At 34.9% G+C, this 14,523-nt stretch overlaps 1 protein-coding gene across 1 annotated transcript in view; it reads right to left on the reverse strand.

The window, feature by feature from the left end:
• Positions 1–11,831, reverse strand: part of LOC149807279 (uncharacterized) — a 266,051-nt gene extending 254,220 nt beyond the window's left edge. The window contains exons 1-4 of the mRNA XM_089953277.1: positions 11,748–11,831; positions 6,851–7,045; positions 4,447–4,485; positions 3,895–4,092 (exon numbers count right to left, since the gene is read on the reverse strand). Of these exons, the coding sequence (XP_089809403.1) occupies positions 3,895–4,092; positions 4,447–4,485; positions 6,851–7,045; positions 11,748–11,814 (499 nt within the window). The 5' untranslated portion in view covers positions 11,815–11,831. The remainder of the gene's footprint in view (positions 1–3,894; positions 4,093–4,446; positions 4,486–6,850; positions 7,046–11,747) is intronic.
• Positions 11,832–14,523: the final 2,692 nt, after the last annotated feature.

Here is a 14,523-nt window from a genome sequence, read left to right on the forward strand (position 1 = left end):
TTGTAAAAAGGTGGGAAGGAATTCTTGTGAAATTCCAGTTTGGATTTGGAATAAAATGCTTATGAGGAAGCTTTCTAGGTGGGAGTGACAGGCGACACCCAAGAATCTGAGAGAAGGTAGACTCAAAAACGTGGGAGATCTATTGTGACAGAATTAGCTTGGAATGAGTAGTACCAGAAGGAAGTGTGGAAGACTTTGGAAAGTGCAAGGACAGCACAGAGTCGAGGTAGACAGAAGTACCAAAGGAAAGAAACTAGAAGCGGACACAACTGAATCAACATGAAGGGAAACTCATGAGACTAATTTCATATGAGGATAGTAATTGGCAATGGAATAGATCACTGTATTTGTTGAAAGAATTGCAGTTAAGAAATTGTCGATTAAATAGTTTGAATATGTTGATATTTTATTAAATTGTTATACCATTCACATAGAGTCTTTTATACACCTAGACAATTGGCACTGCTAAATGAGAGCTTTGAGCTATTGGAAATTTAAATTATCTGTCCTTCTCCGGTGTTGGAAATAATACTGTAGAAGCAAGGGACAGTGATCCACAATTAAACTGTTCACCTTGATGATGCTTTCAGTACATGTACAAATCTTCAGCCATTGCAAATAAATTATTGTACAGAAATTCAGACTAAAGTAACATCAATGACAGTCTTGGACCTTGTGACAGGACATAAAGACAAATAAAATATAAAATAAAATTATATTCTATCTTGTCAAAACAAACTTGCTATAAACGAGTCGACAAATATAATATAAAATAAAATAATATTCTATCTTATCAAAACAGACTTGCTATAAATGAGTTGATAAAAACCAGTGATGAATAGGGTTATCCCCTTTCAATCAATTCTTAAAATCTACTCCAAAAGCCATTATCACTGTATACCCCAAAAATTTACTAATTTTTTTATAGATTTTACTAGGTGAAAGGTTACAGACTGCGTAACCTTAGAATGAAATAATTAGAAGCATAGATTATGAAATTACCTTGATCAGCAACTAAAAGCAAGGCCTTATATGTAATGTATTAACTTGTGTACTCATCCAATTCCTACAGCCATTCAGATGTGAAACAGTTATTACACGACTGTAAACAATCACAATATACAATGTTCTCATTCCCAGACCTGTGAGGTCAGTTAAAAGCAGGTAATTTAGTGCAGATGTGTACGCATGCAAGTGTATATGCATTGTTGAAAACCAAGTTGACAGGGATAAGTGTGATCATTGTAAAAAGAATGACCAGTAGATGGTTGGGTTTTTTAATTGCACTTTTCAGCAGGGCAAGATGTTGACAGAACTCAACTTGTATGAAAGAGGATTAGTATCCTTCATTACGAGGTGGATGGATTTCTGAATTTTATACAAGACCATTAACAGGAGGGTGAGGCAAAAACCTAAAGACTTCTTTAATATAAGCATGGAAGGCCCATCTCCTTCAAACATTAGATCGAGTAAGGACAAGATGGCTGCATGAGCCTCTTCAAACAAAGGCAAGTTTGGTGACAGAATCATTCTATAAAGGAAGAAAAACTGGTGAATGTGGACAATGACTAAGATGGTATCCATGTTGGGACATTGATGTCCAAGAGGTGTACTGGATGTCTGGAAGTATGAAGTTTCTGTAGCCAGTACAAGGTTACAATTGACCCAAGACCAGCAATACATCTGTCCAGTGCCAGTTAGTGATGTTTCCATGCATCCCATATTAAAAATTATGGGAGACTGATTAACCCAATCTGGTGCTGGTTACACATGGGGCATATGCAACAGAAATCAATTTGCACACCATCATCAGGTGCTCAGCACTATATCTAGTGATAGTAAACATCACTAATATGGTGCAAACATCATCAAGCATGCTTTAACAAATAAAATAAAAATCACACCATACAGCTTGTACAAGTTGGACTATTTTTTTCCACCAATTTACACCCCACATGTAATCTTGCACATTGCCAAGCTTATTTTTAAGTGGATGCTATGATCTATGACACTTGCTCAAGAAAATGACAGAAATTATCTCATTATTTGGAAATAAGATGGGCAGGTAACTAACATGATGTTAATTAGCCAATTGTATTTTGACAAAGCTAGACAAGTGGTATGCAAAATATTTATGATAAAAAAGCAAGAAACAAAGTATAATTAATGAAGATGAGAAAATGCAGAAATAGTCACTCTAACATGAAAAGTGGAGTATATTTATGGAGGATTACAGAAATGTGCCAGGCAGGCATGAGCAAAGTACTAAATGCCGACTGATGTGATTTGGTGCCAATCTCTCTGTCCAAGGGAATATCACTTCATCTTGACAAGCATACTACTCTCTAGCTCTTTTGCTGTCCAAATAAACCAAAAGACAAGAACATTTTGAGAATGCAAGGTCTGGCAAGGTAGTAGATGTACTCACAACATTTAAATATCAGGTAAAGTAGCTCTTAAAATAACAAAAAAGAGACACCAATAATGTAAGTAAAATTCAACAAATTATTATCCTAGAATACAAAGTGATTTTCAAGAGAATTTTTCAAACTTAGTTGGTTTTTGCTCTTTCTGTTTAATGCCAAAACTGTAACAATGTGAACTGAATCCCAAATAATCCTCAGTGTTCTATCACAAGTCAAAAGCTACAGAATGTTCCAAATGAATTCCAAGTCTTGAATGTCCTTTGCCACAATACAATCAAGAATGTCTTTGAATTATCAATAGTCCCAAAGTAATGACTTTGTCAATGAGTACTTTGTAGTTCAAATGAATTTGGATAAATAATTATATCTCAAATTATATCTGTAACAACTATAAATAATTCCAAAGACTGATCATAAAACTGGAATTAATAATAGTTTACCAAATCCCCATTATATCCAAATATTTACTTGACCATTGATGCAATAAATTCCAACAGAAAAACCCACAAACTTTTAAAAAAGATCAGGCCTTGAACACGTAAATATCAAGTCTCATTCTAACAATCTTGTATAAAAAGTCATGTAAACAAAACCTCCATCCCTCAGTTACGGAGAAAACCTAAGCACACAACAAAGACATACATTACAATACTGAGAAATGGTCTTGCCAGGATTCCAACACATTGATATATTCAAGGAAGGCAAGAAAATACACCTACCAAGTAACATTAAACTAAACCAAACCTGTACAAACTGTTTAGAACAAAAAGTAATGGCCACCACCAATACTATTGGAAAATTGATGTGACTAGCCTTTTACTAATTTACATGTGCAGACCCTAGTTAGTGGGATACAAAACCTCTTCAGGCTCTTCTCTTGCTTGGGAAATGGTAAAAAATTACCAAAAATCATTTTCCTTAATTCTAACAGTCATGTGGAACCATCACTTTCATCCTAAGAACAATGCTGCTTATCTGAAATCTGGGCAATATGTAAGCTCTTATCTGAAATCTGGGCCATCTGTAATCTCTTATCTGAAATCTGGGCCATCTGTAATCTCTTATCTGAAATCTGGGCCATCTGTAATCTCTTATCTGAAATCTGGGCCATCTGTAATCTCTTATCTGAAATCTGGGTCATCTGTACTCTCTTATCTGAAATCTGGGCCATCTGTAATCTCTTATCTGAAATCTGGGCCATCTGAAATCTGGGCCATCTGTAAACTCTTCTGAAACTTGTACAACTATTTACAGCAGTTTTAAAATGTATGGCAAAGCCATTCTTAACTGGTGGCCACAACAAATATTCACTAGAGAATGAAATTAATTGCATTCATGAAGAGAAAATTCCAAGGAACAAGATGTCTTGCCTGTTCCACTTTTTTATACAGGAGGACACCACTTCCAAAACTAACAATAGTAATACCTTTACCTCACCTATATTAAAGCTATTGCTAAATCTACATACCTATTTCCAAACCACAGTCATTAGATGGGCTATAGGTGGGAACACAGTAACCTTTAGATCTACTGAAGACATATCCAATAGGTGAGCACTCTCTCCTCACTAGGAATCCATATGCACAATAGTAGTAGTAGTGGCAATCCTTAGGAATTGCTACATTCTCACCATGTGTGCAGAGACTAGGAATTGTTGTCTCTATACCTGAAAGATAATGTTTTTGAAATTTCTTTCAATTTCATGCCACAGTCTGGAAATTTCTAACACAATAAGATGTGCAACTTGATTGAACTGAAACACAGCTTTTTTACCATTTCAAAGAAACATTCTATAAGCAATCCTACACCAGAAAGTATCATAACCTTGCTGGCTCAAAGTTTCAGAAAAAAATTGAACAACAATATGACTTTTAAACACTTGGATTTTAATCCTGTTCAGTTTTCTTGGGAATAAAGTATAAATGTAACCATGTATATAAATTATAACCTTTATTAAAGTTCCTACAACATTTCTGACTAAAACAAATATTAAAGAAAAAAATTCAAGTTCAATATCTACCTTCTGTTGGTGGTGGCCCGACTGTATGTGTAGTAGTGACTGAAAGAAAATATGAAAATTATAGCAAATCACAAATCTTCTGCCATTTCAGACACAAATATCTGACAATGCACTCACAAATCAGGATCTGAACTGTTCACATGAAATCACAAAAAAAAACCAGGATAGACCCTGTACATGATGTCCATTATACACAATGCAAAAAAAGTATTACTGCCTTGTAAAGTTCTATACCTTGGTATCGTATTTGTGGAAAGTTTGATATTATTTTTGGCATTTGTGTTTGTTTTTGGCATCTTGGAAAAAAATATACTGAATAAAGGAAATTGCTGAAGATCAGATTCTGAATTTGTGGGATTTAATGCCATTTTCTAGGTCAACTAATACAAAGCAGCAAATATATTTAGTTGAAGAATCAAACAAGACCCTGGAAAGATCCACTGACCAACAGGAAGCTACTGGCAAGCTTTCTCACATACAGACATTTGTCAAGCTGATAACTGTATCTGTGTGGACAAGATTTGATGTGCAAGTGATCTGTAAAGGCAAGCACTTCATTTCCTACAGAAACCACTAAATAATGATCCTTCAATTTTTTGGTATTCATTTATTTGCAATGAGACAAATGTCCATACATGTTTGTTGGGATATTTGAAAGGCGACATCTGAATTCCTTCAGAACCCTTTTTGTCCAAAGTTTCAACTACATATGATCCATATAGGGAGGGTGCGCCCACAAATATTGTACAAATGAAAGCTTTGGTTCAATATTGAAAACCAAAGTTTACTGTCAAAATGAGGTCAATTTTGTTACATTTTGTCAAAAAAAATTGCATACTGGAAAAAACTGGATTCAAACTATGGTCCTTAACCAAAGGAAACAACTGACATTACACACATGAAACACTACAGCATGTACCTCACGAGAATATGGTAAACTCAAAAAGTACTATCAATTGGCTTTTTTTGTGAAGTACCAATATTTATGGATTTTGTGGCTGCAATGTTGGGTGTATTGAACTTGCTTACAAGTCCAATCAAACTGCAAACTGCACAGACCCAGATCTGCCATCACATTTATGCACCAGAAGAGCTACGTCTCTGAAGTTCAGTACAAGTGATCAGCAGAACAAACAGATCCTGATCTGCTATTGCATGATGAATGGCAGAGCAGGGTCTACCCTGTCTGCATCTTGTACGCAAGTAAACAGGCAAAACATTAATTCCTGGCATTTCAGGACACAAGTCTGCCACGATTTCTCACCTGGCAAACATGTACCTAAAAGGTAAATGTAAGGGCAGTTGTTTGATTTTAAAAATTAAAAATCCCTTTTTTGATGGATTTGTGCATTTTTTAAAGGCCTCGAGGAAGCATGCTTCTTTGAAATTTGTTCAACTTCTGTTCACCATTTTTTATAACATTTTAAGAGTTGTTAACAAGATTTCTAATTTTAGCAACAATGGCAAGGATGAATTGTGTATCAACATGAAGCGTAAACTGAAAGAGTTAACATCTGGATGTTTTTAATAACATTTGATCAAATCCTGTTGAGAGGCTGGTAAAAGGTTAATCAAATAACAGTGGCCATATTGAATGATGGATGGCATTATTTGTACAAGTTGTAAAGTTTTTTTAAACCCAATTACTTTCCATCATATATGGTGAATTGATGTTTTTTCAGAAGTCACTAGGTTTTCATTTTTAATAATGGTGACCATATTTACTGATGGATCAGTTGTATTTAATCAAATTTTGCAGAGTGATTTTTTGAAAAAGATTTTAGTTAAAAACTGACTATATTTAATGATCATTCATACAAATGTAAATGATCTTCATGCCAAACACCTTTGTCAAATTAGGCTAAATTCTGTGTGGGACTTTTTGAGAAGTCAAAAGGGATTTGTTTTTTTGTCATGGCAGCATTTTCTGGTGGTAGATTTACATCATTTGTACAAAATCTTGCGCAAGCACAACAGCTTTCCAAAAATGGTTGTCAAGAAATCGTCTGGACACTGATGATAAAACAACTGTAACTGAGTAAGTATTTAAATAACCATCTATATCAGCTTATAAGTCAAATGACAAAGATCCTGATCTGTCCTAGCATTATGCACCTGCAGATCATGGTCTATGTTCTAATGGTCACTCTTTTAGTGCACTGGCCCAAATCTGCTGGCACATTATGCAACAGCAGATCTGGGTCAGTAGTTTGCAGTTGGACTCTACTTGTAATCAATACAGATGGTAATGCAAATCTAAAACATTTAGAAAACCATCACATACTTGTAGCATCATCATACAGTGGTTGTTTAAAATAATGTTAATAAAGCCATCATTTTCAAAGATTCAACCAATTTGTTTTCTATGTCTTTTGCAAGAGGGGTTGCCTTGCAGCTTGCTCACCTTTCTTGAAACTACATCCATGGTGGGGACTGTATTTTGGAACACAATAACCAAGAGATTTGCTGAAGACATATCCAGTGGGAGAGCATGCCTTTCTGACCAGACTACCATCAGTACAGTTGTAGAAGTAGTGGCAGTCGTTAGAATCTGGAAGCCTTTCTCCATGCTTACATTTAGCAGCATCTGTCTTGGTACCTGTATATTGAACAGCGTACTGATTAAGACATGCAGTTAAAAAGCATACAAGTCTGCATGTGTTATTTACCATGTATTTCAGACAAAATAGTTTACATTTTATAATTTTATAAAAAGGTCTATCATAACAGCAACAACATTACTTCGAGAAGGTTAACTAATCATAGCTAATTTACCTATAAGCATTCTGTTGTGTACAATACATGCATACTGCACAATGTGACAAAATTTGGCTGAACACAAATTTAGTTATTCTATAATCAAAGTTTTATGGGCTTTCAACATATGCACAAGTATCACTGAGCACAAAAATGTATAAATATACTGTATTGAATAATTCATCAGTAAAAAAAATGTACAAACTGAGAAAAGCAGGAGGTATTTATACTAATTAGACCTGTTTGACTGTCAAGATGTAATCCATTTAAGATACTGATTATAAGAGAAATGCCAGGAGCCTGCCTAAGTAAATCACTGGGAATAATGTTCCATACCAGTGGACCGATATACTGAAGCTCCTTTTAAAAATTCATTCTTGCTTTTAACAGACCTTAAATTTGGAGTACCATCAGCAGTGCTTAGGTAGACAGGAATTAGTTATCTTGACACTTTGTACATAAATTTGGCCTTTCAACAAAATATTCTTTCATGTACTGGTAAATTTTTTATATAATTCAATGCATCTTAAAAACTGTCGAGACATTCTAGAATTGCTATGCCCTCTTTTGGATTCTTAACAGTTTTGTTATGTCTGAATTAGAGGCATTTCCCCAAATTAAATTAGAGTCTAAATATGGCTGAATACAACTTTACCGACCTGGCCTCAAACTTATTTTAACCATTCATGTTTGGTTCATTAAACTTGAGATTCTTAGTACCACGCCTGTGGTCATTGTGCCCTACATTTCACATTTTACTGGCTTGGGTAGCATTTCTGCATTTATCTCAGACTAAATACTGTTGTTTTTGTTGTAGGGTTTAACACCATTTTCAGCACACTATAGGCTATACATGGAGGCTAATATTAATGGTGGAGGAAAAAACCGGGAAATCCCCGGAAAGAACCACCGACCCTCGAGAAGCTACTGGCAAACTTTCTCACATACCTACAATGGCCGAAACCTAGACTCGAACCTACACAGACAGAGGTGAGATGGAAGTGATCTGTAACAGCGCTTTAAACCACTCAGCCATCCCTCTAAATACTGTATTTGCATGCTTTGTCAGTCTTGTCATTAGATGCCAGTAGCCAGCTCAAAAACGTTTTTCTTCAAAAACATTTTTACATTGTAGCTATCTACTTTTACAACACTGCAACATGTCTTTGTTACCATTTATGCTTTCCTATTTTCACAAACAAAAAACACAAAGACACCAGAAATCCAACAATTCTTTATTTGTAAAAAACAAAAAACAATTTCATGCAAGAGTGCTTTTATTAGCAGGCAAGGTTATAAACCGAGACCACTTCCAACAGTCATACTTGTTAGGCACCAAGTGATCTACCTTTAAATTCATCCAGAGACATTTAGCATTATTAATATATCACTGATAACTAAGTTAAATACTAAACAGCATTAGAGTGATATGACCAGTGATTGCAGGCCTCATAGTTTCCACTGTCAAATACACAAAGGGAGACAAAGCAGTCATGGACATCAATTCCTATTCTCACTAATATAATAAATAGGGTTTAAATGTGCACCTGGGTTTTCATCCCTGCTGGCCATCTCAAAGCAGTCAAGGTTTCAAATATACAAGATTGCAAGTTCTTGTACACGAAATCTTATTCTTATTCAATGGCACATTTAACCAAAAACAGTGACAATTTCATTTTGGGCATATCAGTCACAATATGTATGATCCCAGTACAAATAACACAGTATCCTGCAATTAAATTCCTGACCCAGTCTAAGTCATCTGGTTCCATTACTTATTTGGGGCAATCATATCACCAAATATGGCACCTTTTAATGTCAAAGTTGCTTCAAGCACATTTTTTTCAAGGAAACTGGATTATCTATCAGATTTTATAAGGAAAGATAATATGAACAGACATTTTGGTAACACATTCAACTGTCACGGACAAATTTTATCTTGTGAATCAATATAAATATAACTTGTTCAAGTTTTGTATACAAGTTTCTAGCATGACTGTCACCAGTGCAGCACACGTACAAACCATGCAGATTGTCTAGTTTTACAGAGACTAGACACCAGAAATCCAACCAGAATTCTTTCACAAACACTAAAATTCAAGTCTAGCTTAACCACTGATCAATACATTCCTTAAAATGAACACCTTTCTGCTTCCATATATGTTTTATATACAGGTAGGGTGGATCAAATTGTTTTGAAAATCCTCGACCAAAACAGCACTAATTATATGTATACAATGCAGCTCTTCTAAAAATGATACAAACCTTCAAAATATGATAAATCTGAGATGACACGATTAATCATAGTATATCGGGTATATTGGGAATTACCAAATATTGAGTAATCACACTGGATAAGGAAGTTGGAAGGCAAAGACATCAAAGAAATTTATTCCCATGCAACATTTAACTAGTATAAATTAAATAATAAATAAAACCGCTTTCAAGCAATGAGGCTTCAAAAAGTTTCAGAAACAAATTATCTTTTTATCATATTCTTTTTATCATATTAAAATTTATCTAACATTGTTTAAATATTTACAGATTCATGAACCATAGGATTTACTTGATAAAATATATACGTGTAATCTGCACATTTTCATCTTAATCTGTCCGATTTCCCTTTACTAAACACTGCAAAAATGTTGACAACTTTTTCAATGTGATTCAGCTCAATACCACAAACATTGGATTGGTTCCTGTTCTAAACATGATGCCAGATAGTTTTTTTCTGTATAGAGTTTAAACCTTGCAACTCTACTATGAAATCTCATTTTCTTCTAAAATTAATCATGCATATTCGGAAACTGTTGATAACGGTATATGCACATAATATATAATATAAAACAATAACGACTGCCATAACTGAGAAGGGCCTGGGTACCCATCTTGAATCTAGTGATGTCAGAACCACAAGAAAAACGGATGAAAGTAATGTTTTATAAGCAACAGGTCTTTGAAATACTATCACTGTACCAAGTAAATGTAAGAATATCGAAGAATTATACATTTCTATTTCGAAAAAACAAAAGGAAATCTTGTACAGGGATATGCAGTTCTTCATGACAGATCTCGAGGATTGTTTGGGAGAGGGGTGGGGGATGGGGGCTTTTTCCTAGATAAGCAAGTGCTAAAAAACATCGATAACCCAATACCCCTCTAATTTCAGATCGGGTCCACTCCTGCATTCTTTGTGGTATCCAAATGACTTGAAGAAAAAAAAAACATTAATTTGACAAACTCAGGTCGCACCGATGAAATGTAGAGATTATTCAAGATACTGAAAGACGTGTATTAGTTTTATTTATCCCCATGTATGTCCCTTACCCTTGTGAAGATCGTATACAAAGCGAAACAGGTGACCTGTGAATGGATAACAGACTGCTTGGCTTAGTACCTACATGTGCTCACTTGGCTTTAACAATTTCGATTCTACCAGACAAAATACCCTTGGGGTATCTGTAGAGTTCAGAAACCAGCCAGAACCAATCTAGTGGGTACCAGAAGTGTTCCAGCAAGCGTTGCAACCGGTACAATGACGCGAGGCCACATAGTTGTAAGGCTAGCATGTATACACACACGAGCTGTTAACCAATTACATTTTTGTTCTCATCTGATGACTTTTGGCCAAAATGCAGGACGTTTTCTTGACGCATTTTAAGTAATAAAGGGATCAAATGTGGTCATGATAGCTTTAGTCTTGGATTAAAAATCAGCCGTCCTTAAGCAGAGTCGAAATAAAAAGGAAAGCCAAACATAAAATTAATTTCAGAAAAAAATACCCGAGTATCTGGAGTTTTTAATGGTCTTGTTTAATTGAAGTTTAAATAACCGAATTTTTCCCTTTCTCAGCGGCTAGTTTAATGTACTACTGGTTAAACATAGTGGCACCTACATGTATGATCATCTCCAAAAGTGTAAAGAGAAACTTTATCAATCAAGATAGGTTTCAGATGCTAATGAACAAACACTTGATCGTTAAAAACGGAGGACATTGTTAGAGCGACCAGACAATGGCTGACCTCAGGACTTGGCGGAAAATATTGCTTTGCTGGAAATATTTTGATCTCCAAATAAACACGTCAATTTTATACGATTTGTTTTTATCTTTTCATATCTGAAGCGCAGCTATTGTAACGTTGTGTAAAAAAAAAAATAATAATAATGGATTAATTCTTGGGCATGTGGATTTTGGGGGTAAGGACGTGCATAATTTGAGACAGGGCTTGAGATTTTTTCAAGTCACCAGCCCTGGGCCAGTGTCTACAAAATGTATTTGTGCACTGTATGCTGACATGTTCTTACTAATGTGATATAGAGTTCCAAAGACATGTATATGCGTGGTTTGTGTTTAAAACAAAGTAATCCCAATACAATTTGATCCACTGCAATCAAAAGCGTGCTGACGGCGAGTGCTCTGGCAAAAAAGCCTATATATAAGTTCATTTTCTTTCTGATTAAATACAAGTGTTAAACATACACATAAAAACAAAAAGAAAATATCGAAGATGAGTTTGCACTGAAATGGGAACTTGCTGTCTTACCTTTGGCCAGGAGGAGTGGGGTGTGTATAAGCCATAGCACCACTATGGCACTGAAACAGTGATACATGATGCAGTAAATACAGACACCTGCCTTTTGATAAGAGAAATCCCTTTTATACACCATGTACATGTCGAGCGTTGCTCGCACATGCAAAAACTTACCCAGCACGAGATGATGCCTGCGCTTCCCGTGCAGAGAATATGAGGTAAAAGGATGCACTCGATTTTGCACTTCTAAGAATAAATGAAATTTTTCGACTACATGTCATGGAAACGTTTCAATCACTGTGCTGCTTTTAATGACCTTAAATATCGGTCACGTGGACACATGCCATACATATTTGAAAAACAACAAAAATAAATGCAAACACAGAAATAACTACAATTAGTCTCCCATTAATGGACACACAGTTTCGTCAGACTTTTGCATATACTTAGGTGCTTACCTTTTGCGAGATCAATCTTTGATTGCAGACGATCTAAAATTCGGATCAGGAGAATGTTTACTTCTTAAAGATCTGATGTTTTAGTTCAGTCCAAGAAATATATCAAAGTTTTAATATTTTAATAATAAAATATGAACGAACGGATTGTATTAACTTGATACTAGCAGACAGTCTGATATAAAAACAGATTTCTAATCAATTTTCCTTTATACAAAGTTTACAATTTCATCATAAATAAAAAATAAATAAAGTTAAAAATTAAAAAGTGGAGAAACTGGTTCTTTTCTACAGTCCATATTTTATTCCCGTAGTCAGTGGGAAACATTTCTTAATCCTGTTTGCAAAGAATAAATAAAGACAGGTTGACGGTAGAGAAAAAAAAATAGTAATATGATATATGTAAATCGAATTTATAATGGAAAGAAAAAATAAACATTGTTTGCACTGCCAAAAGGTAAAATATGAAAATTTCTAAATACTCGACCAGCATAACGTGTATAGTCATCATAGCAACTGAAACGCACATGTATATACTATCACTGGTGGCATCTATTCACTGGTTAAAACGAACATAACATGCAACAAAATGTTAACGTGAGATAAATATTTAACAAGACTTTGAGTTTCATTTGTTCCATCAAGTATATTGATTGATACCTATTCTGTGTTAAAACAATTGGTAGTTATATGCGGCCATATGGGGACATCGGGAATTAACAATATGTTTATATTATGAGGCAATCTGGTCAAAGGGGAATGTATCATAGGATGAGGCAGTCTGGGGACAAACGGAAACGTAACATGGGGCATATGTTGTCCTCAGATTGTCCTGGAAATTTAGTGTAAAGATTAATAGAATCTGTGTTGGGGTTTGCACTGAGACAAGGAAATCGTAGTCAAGGGGTTAAATTGTCTCCCCACAAAGCTCTGCCTCGTGGGAAGACAAAGACTTTAACCCCTCGACTGAGATTTCCTTGTCTTTATACACACACCGACATAGATTATTTTTCTCAGCCAATTTATTCGATTAAATTAGAATAACCCTGCATTTCTGCAATAAAGTTAGCAGATTCAGCACATAGAGAATTGCTCAGATATTAGTATTGCCTCTAACTTTATATAAAGGTCATCAGATCATGAACTATTTTATGAAAATCTGAATAATTATAGAAGTAGAATCTACCTATATAGCCGCTCTTAAAAAGGAACAAAAGTCAAGAAAAGTTAGTATTCTTATGTATTGGAAGTGTTGTAAGAGTGTATAAAGCCACGTGCTATTGTTGTGTAAATATCGCGCATTGATACGAATATGTTAATGAGGAAAATAGGGTGACCTGTCGACACTAAGTACACAAGTTCTACGCATGAGAAAATAGAACATAAAAACATTTAAGATTGTCACTGTACTATCACATGTTATCACTGGATGTCATATGAAATAAACAATAAGTAATTAATATCTTTTTATACGGATAACTTTTCAGTTTCATCAGTTCTAAATTGAAAAACAAATCTATGGTAGGCAATGGTACGATACAATACAATACTGGGATCAGTTCCAGCTACGTGTGTAGTGACTGAGAAGACATCTAATTCATCACTTTCTTGGAAATTTATATTTTCTGTCCCTGAAATATAGCAATTTTTTTTTTCTTCTATTACTTGTACAATTGATTATACACAATATGCAAATTTTCTTGCTGAATAGCGCGTGAACTGATTGATGAACCAATCTGATTCGTATATGCAGGAGTTTTCATTTGCAATCACATTTTTATGTTTGATTCAACTGGGACAGATTGAAGGCGTTTGACAAAATTTAAAGAAACCAGCTTAACATAACACATTTCTGGTTGTTACAGTCTATAGTCTGTGTGTCTGGAATGGTGTTTTCCGTTATAAATCGTTCCACACAGCATCGCGAATTTTATCATATCTGTAACTCATCGAATTTCCAGGTCCGAGTCATTAAATGTAACTAAAAGTAGATAATTCGTTTCACACGAAGTATTTAAAACTAATTAGGTACATTTAATGACGCAGTCCGGAACATTTACTGAGTTACGGATAGGATCACATTCGCCATGATGTGTGGAGTAAACTATAGTTTCTAGCATAATACGAAATAGCTCTACTTCGTATGCGTGTGTGTGTCTGTCTATCTCAAAATGTTTTGGATGGTGTAATATCAAAGTTGGACAGACCTTAAGCTGCCTTATGGATGAATTTCCTGGTGTTTTATGGGTGAAGATCAGTTGTTGTTGTTGTTTGATTTTATAACTACTCCGTCAGACACAACAGAAGACAACAAGGGTTTCTAATTTTTAAGA

Source organism: Sinohyriopsis cumingii, chromosome 1 (assembly GCF_028554795.1).
Source record: "Sinohyriopsis cumingii isolate HCF-2022 chromosome 1, ASM2855479v2, whole genome shotgun sequence".
NCBI lineage: Eukaryota > Metazoa > Mollusca > Bivalvia > Unionida > Unionidae > Sinohyriopsis > Sinohyriopsis cumingii.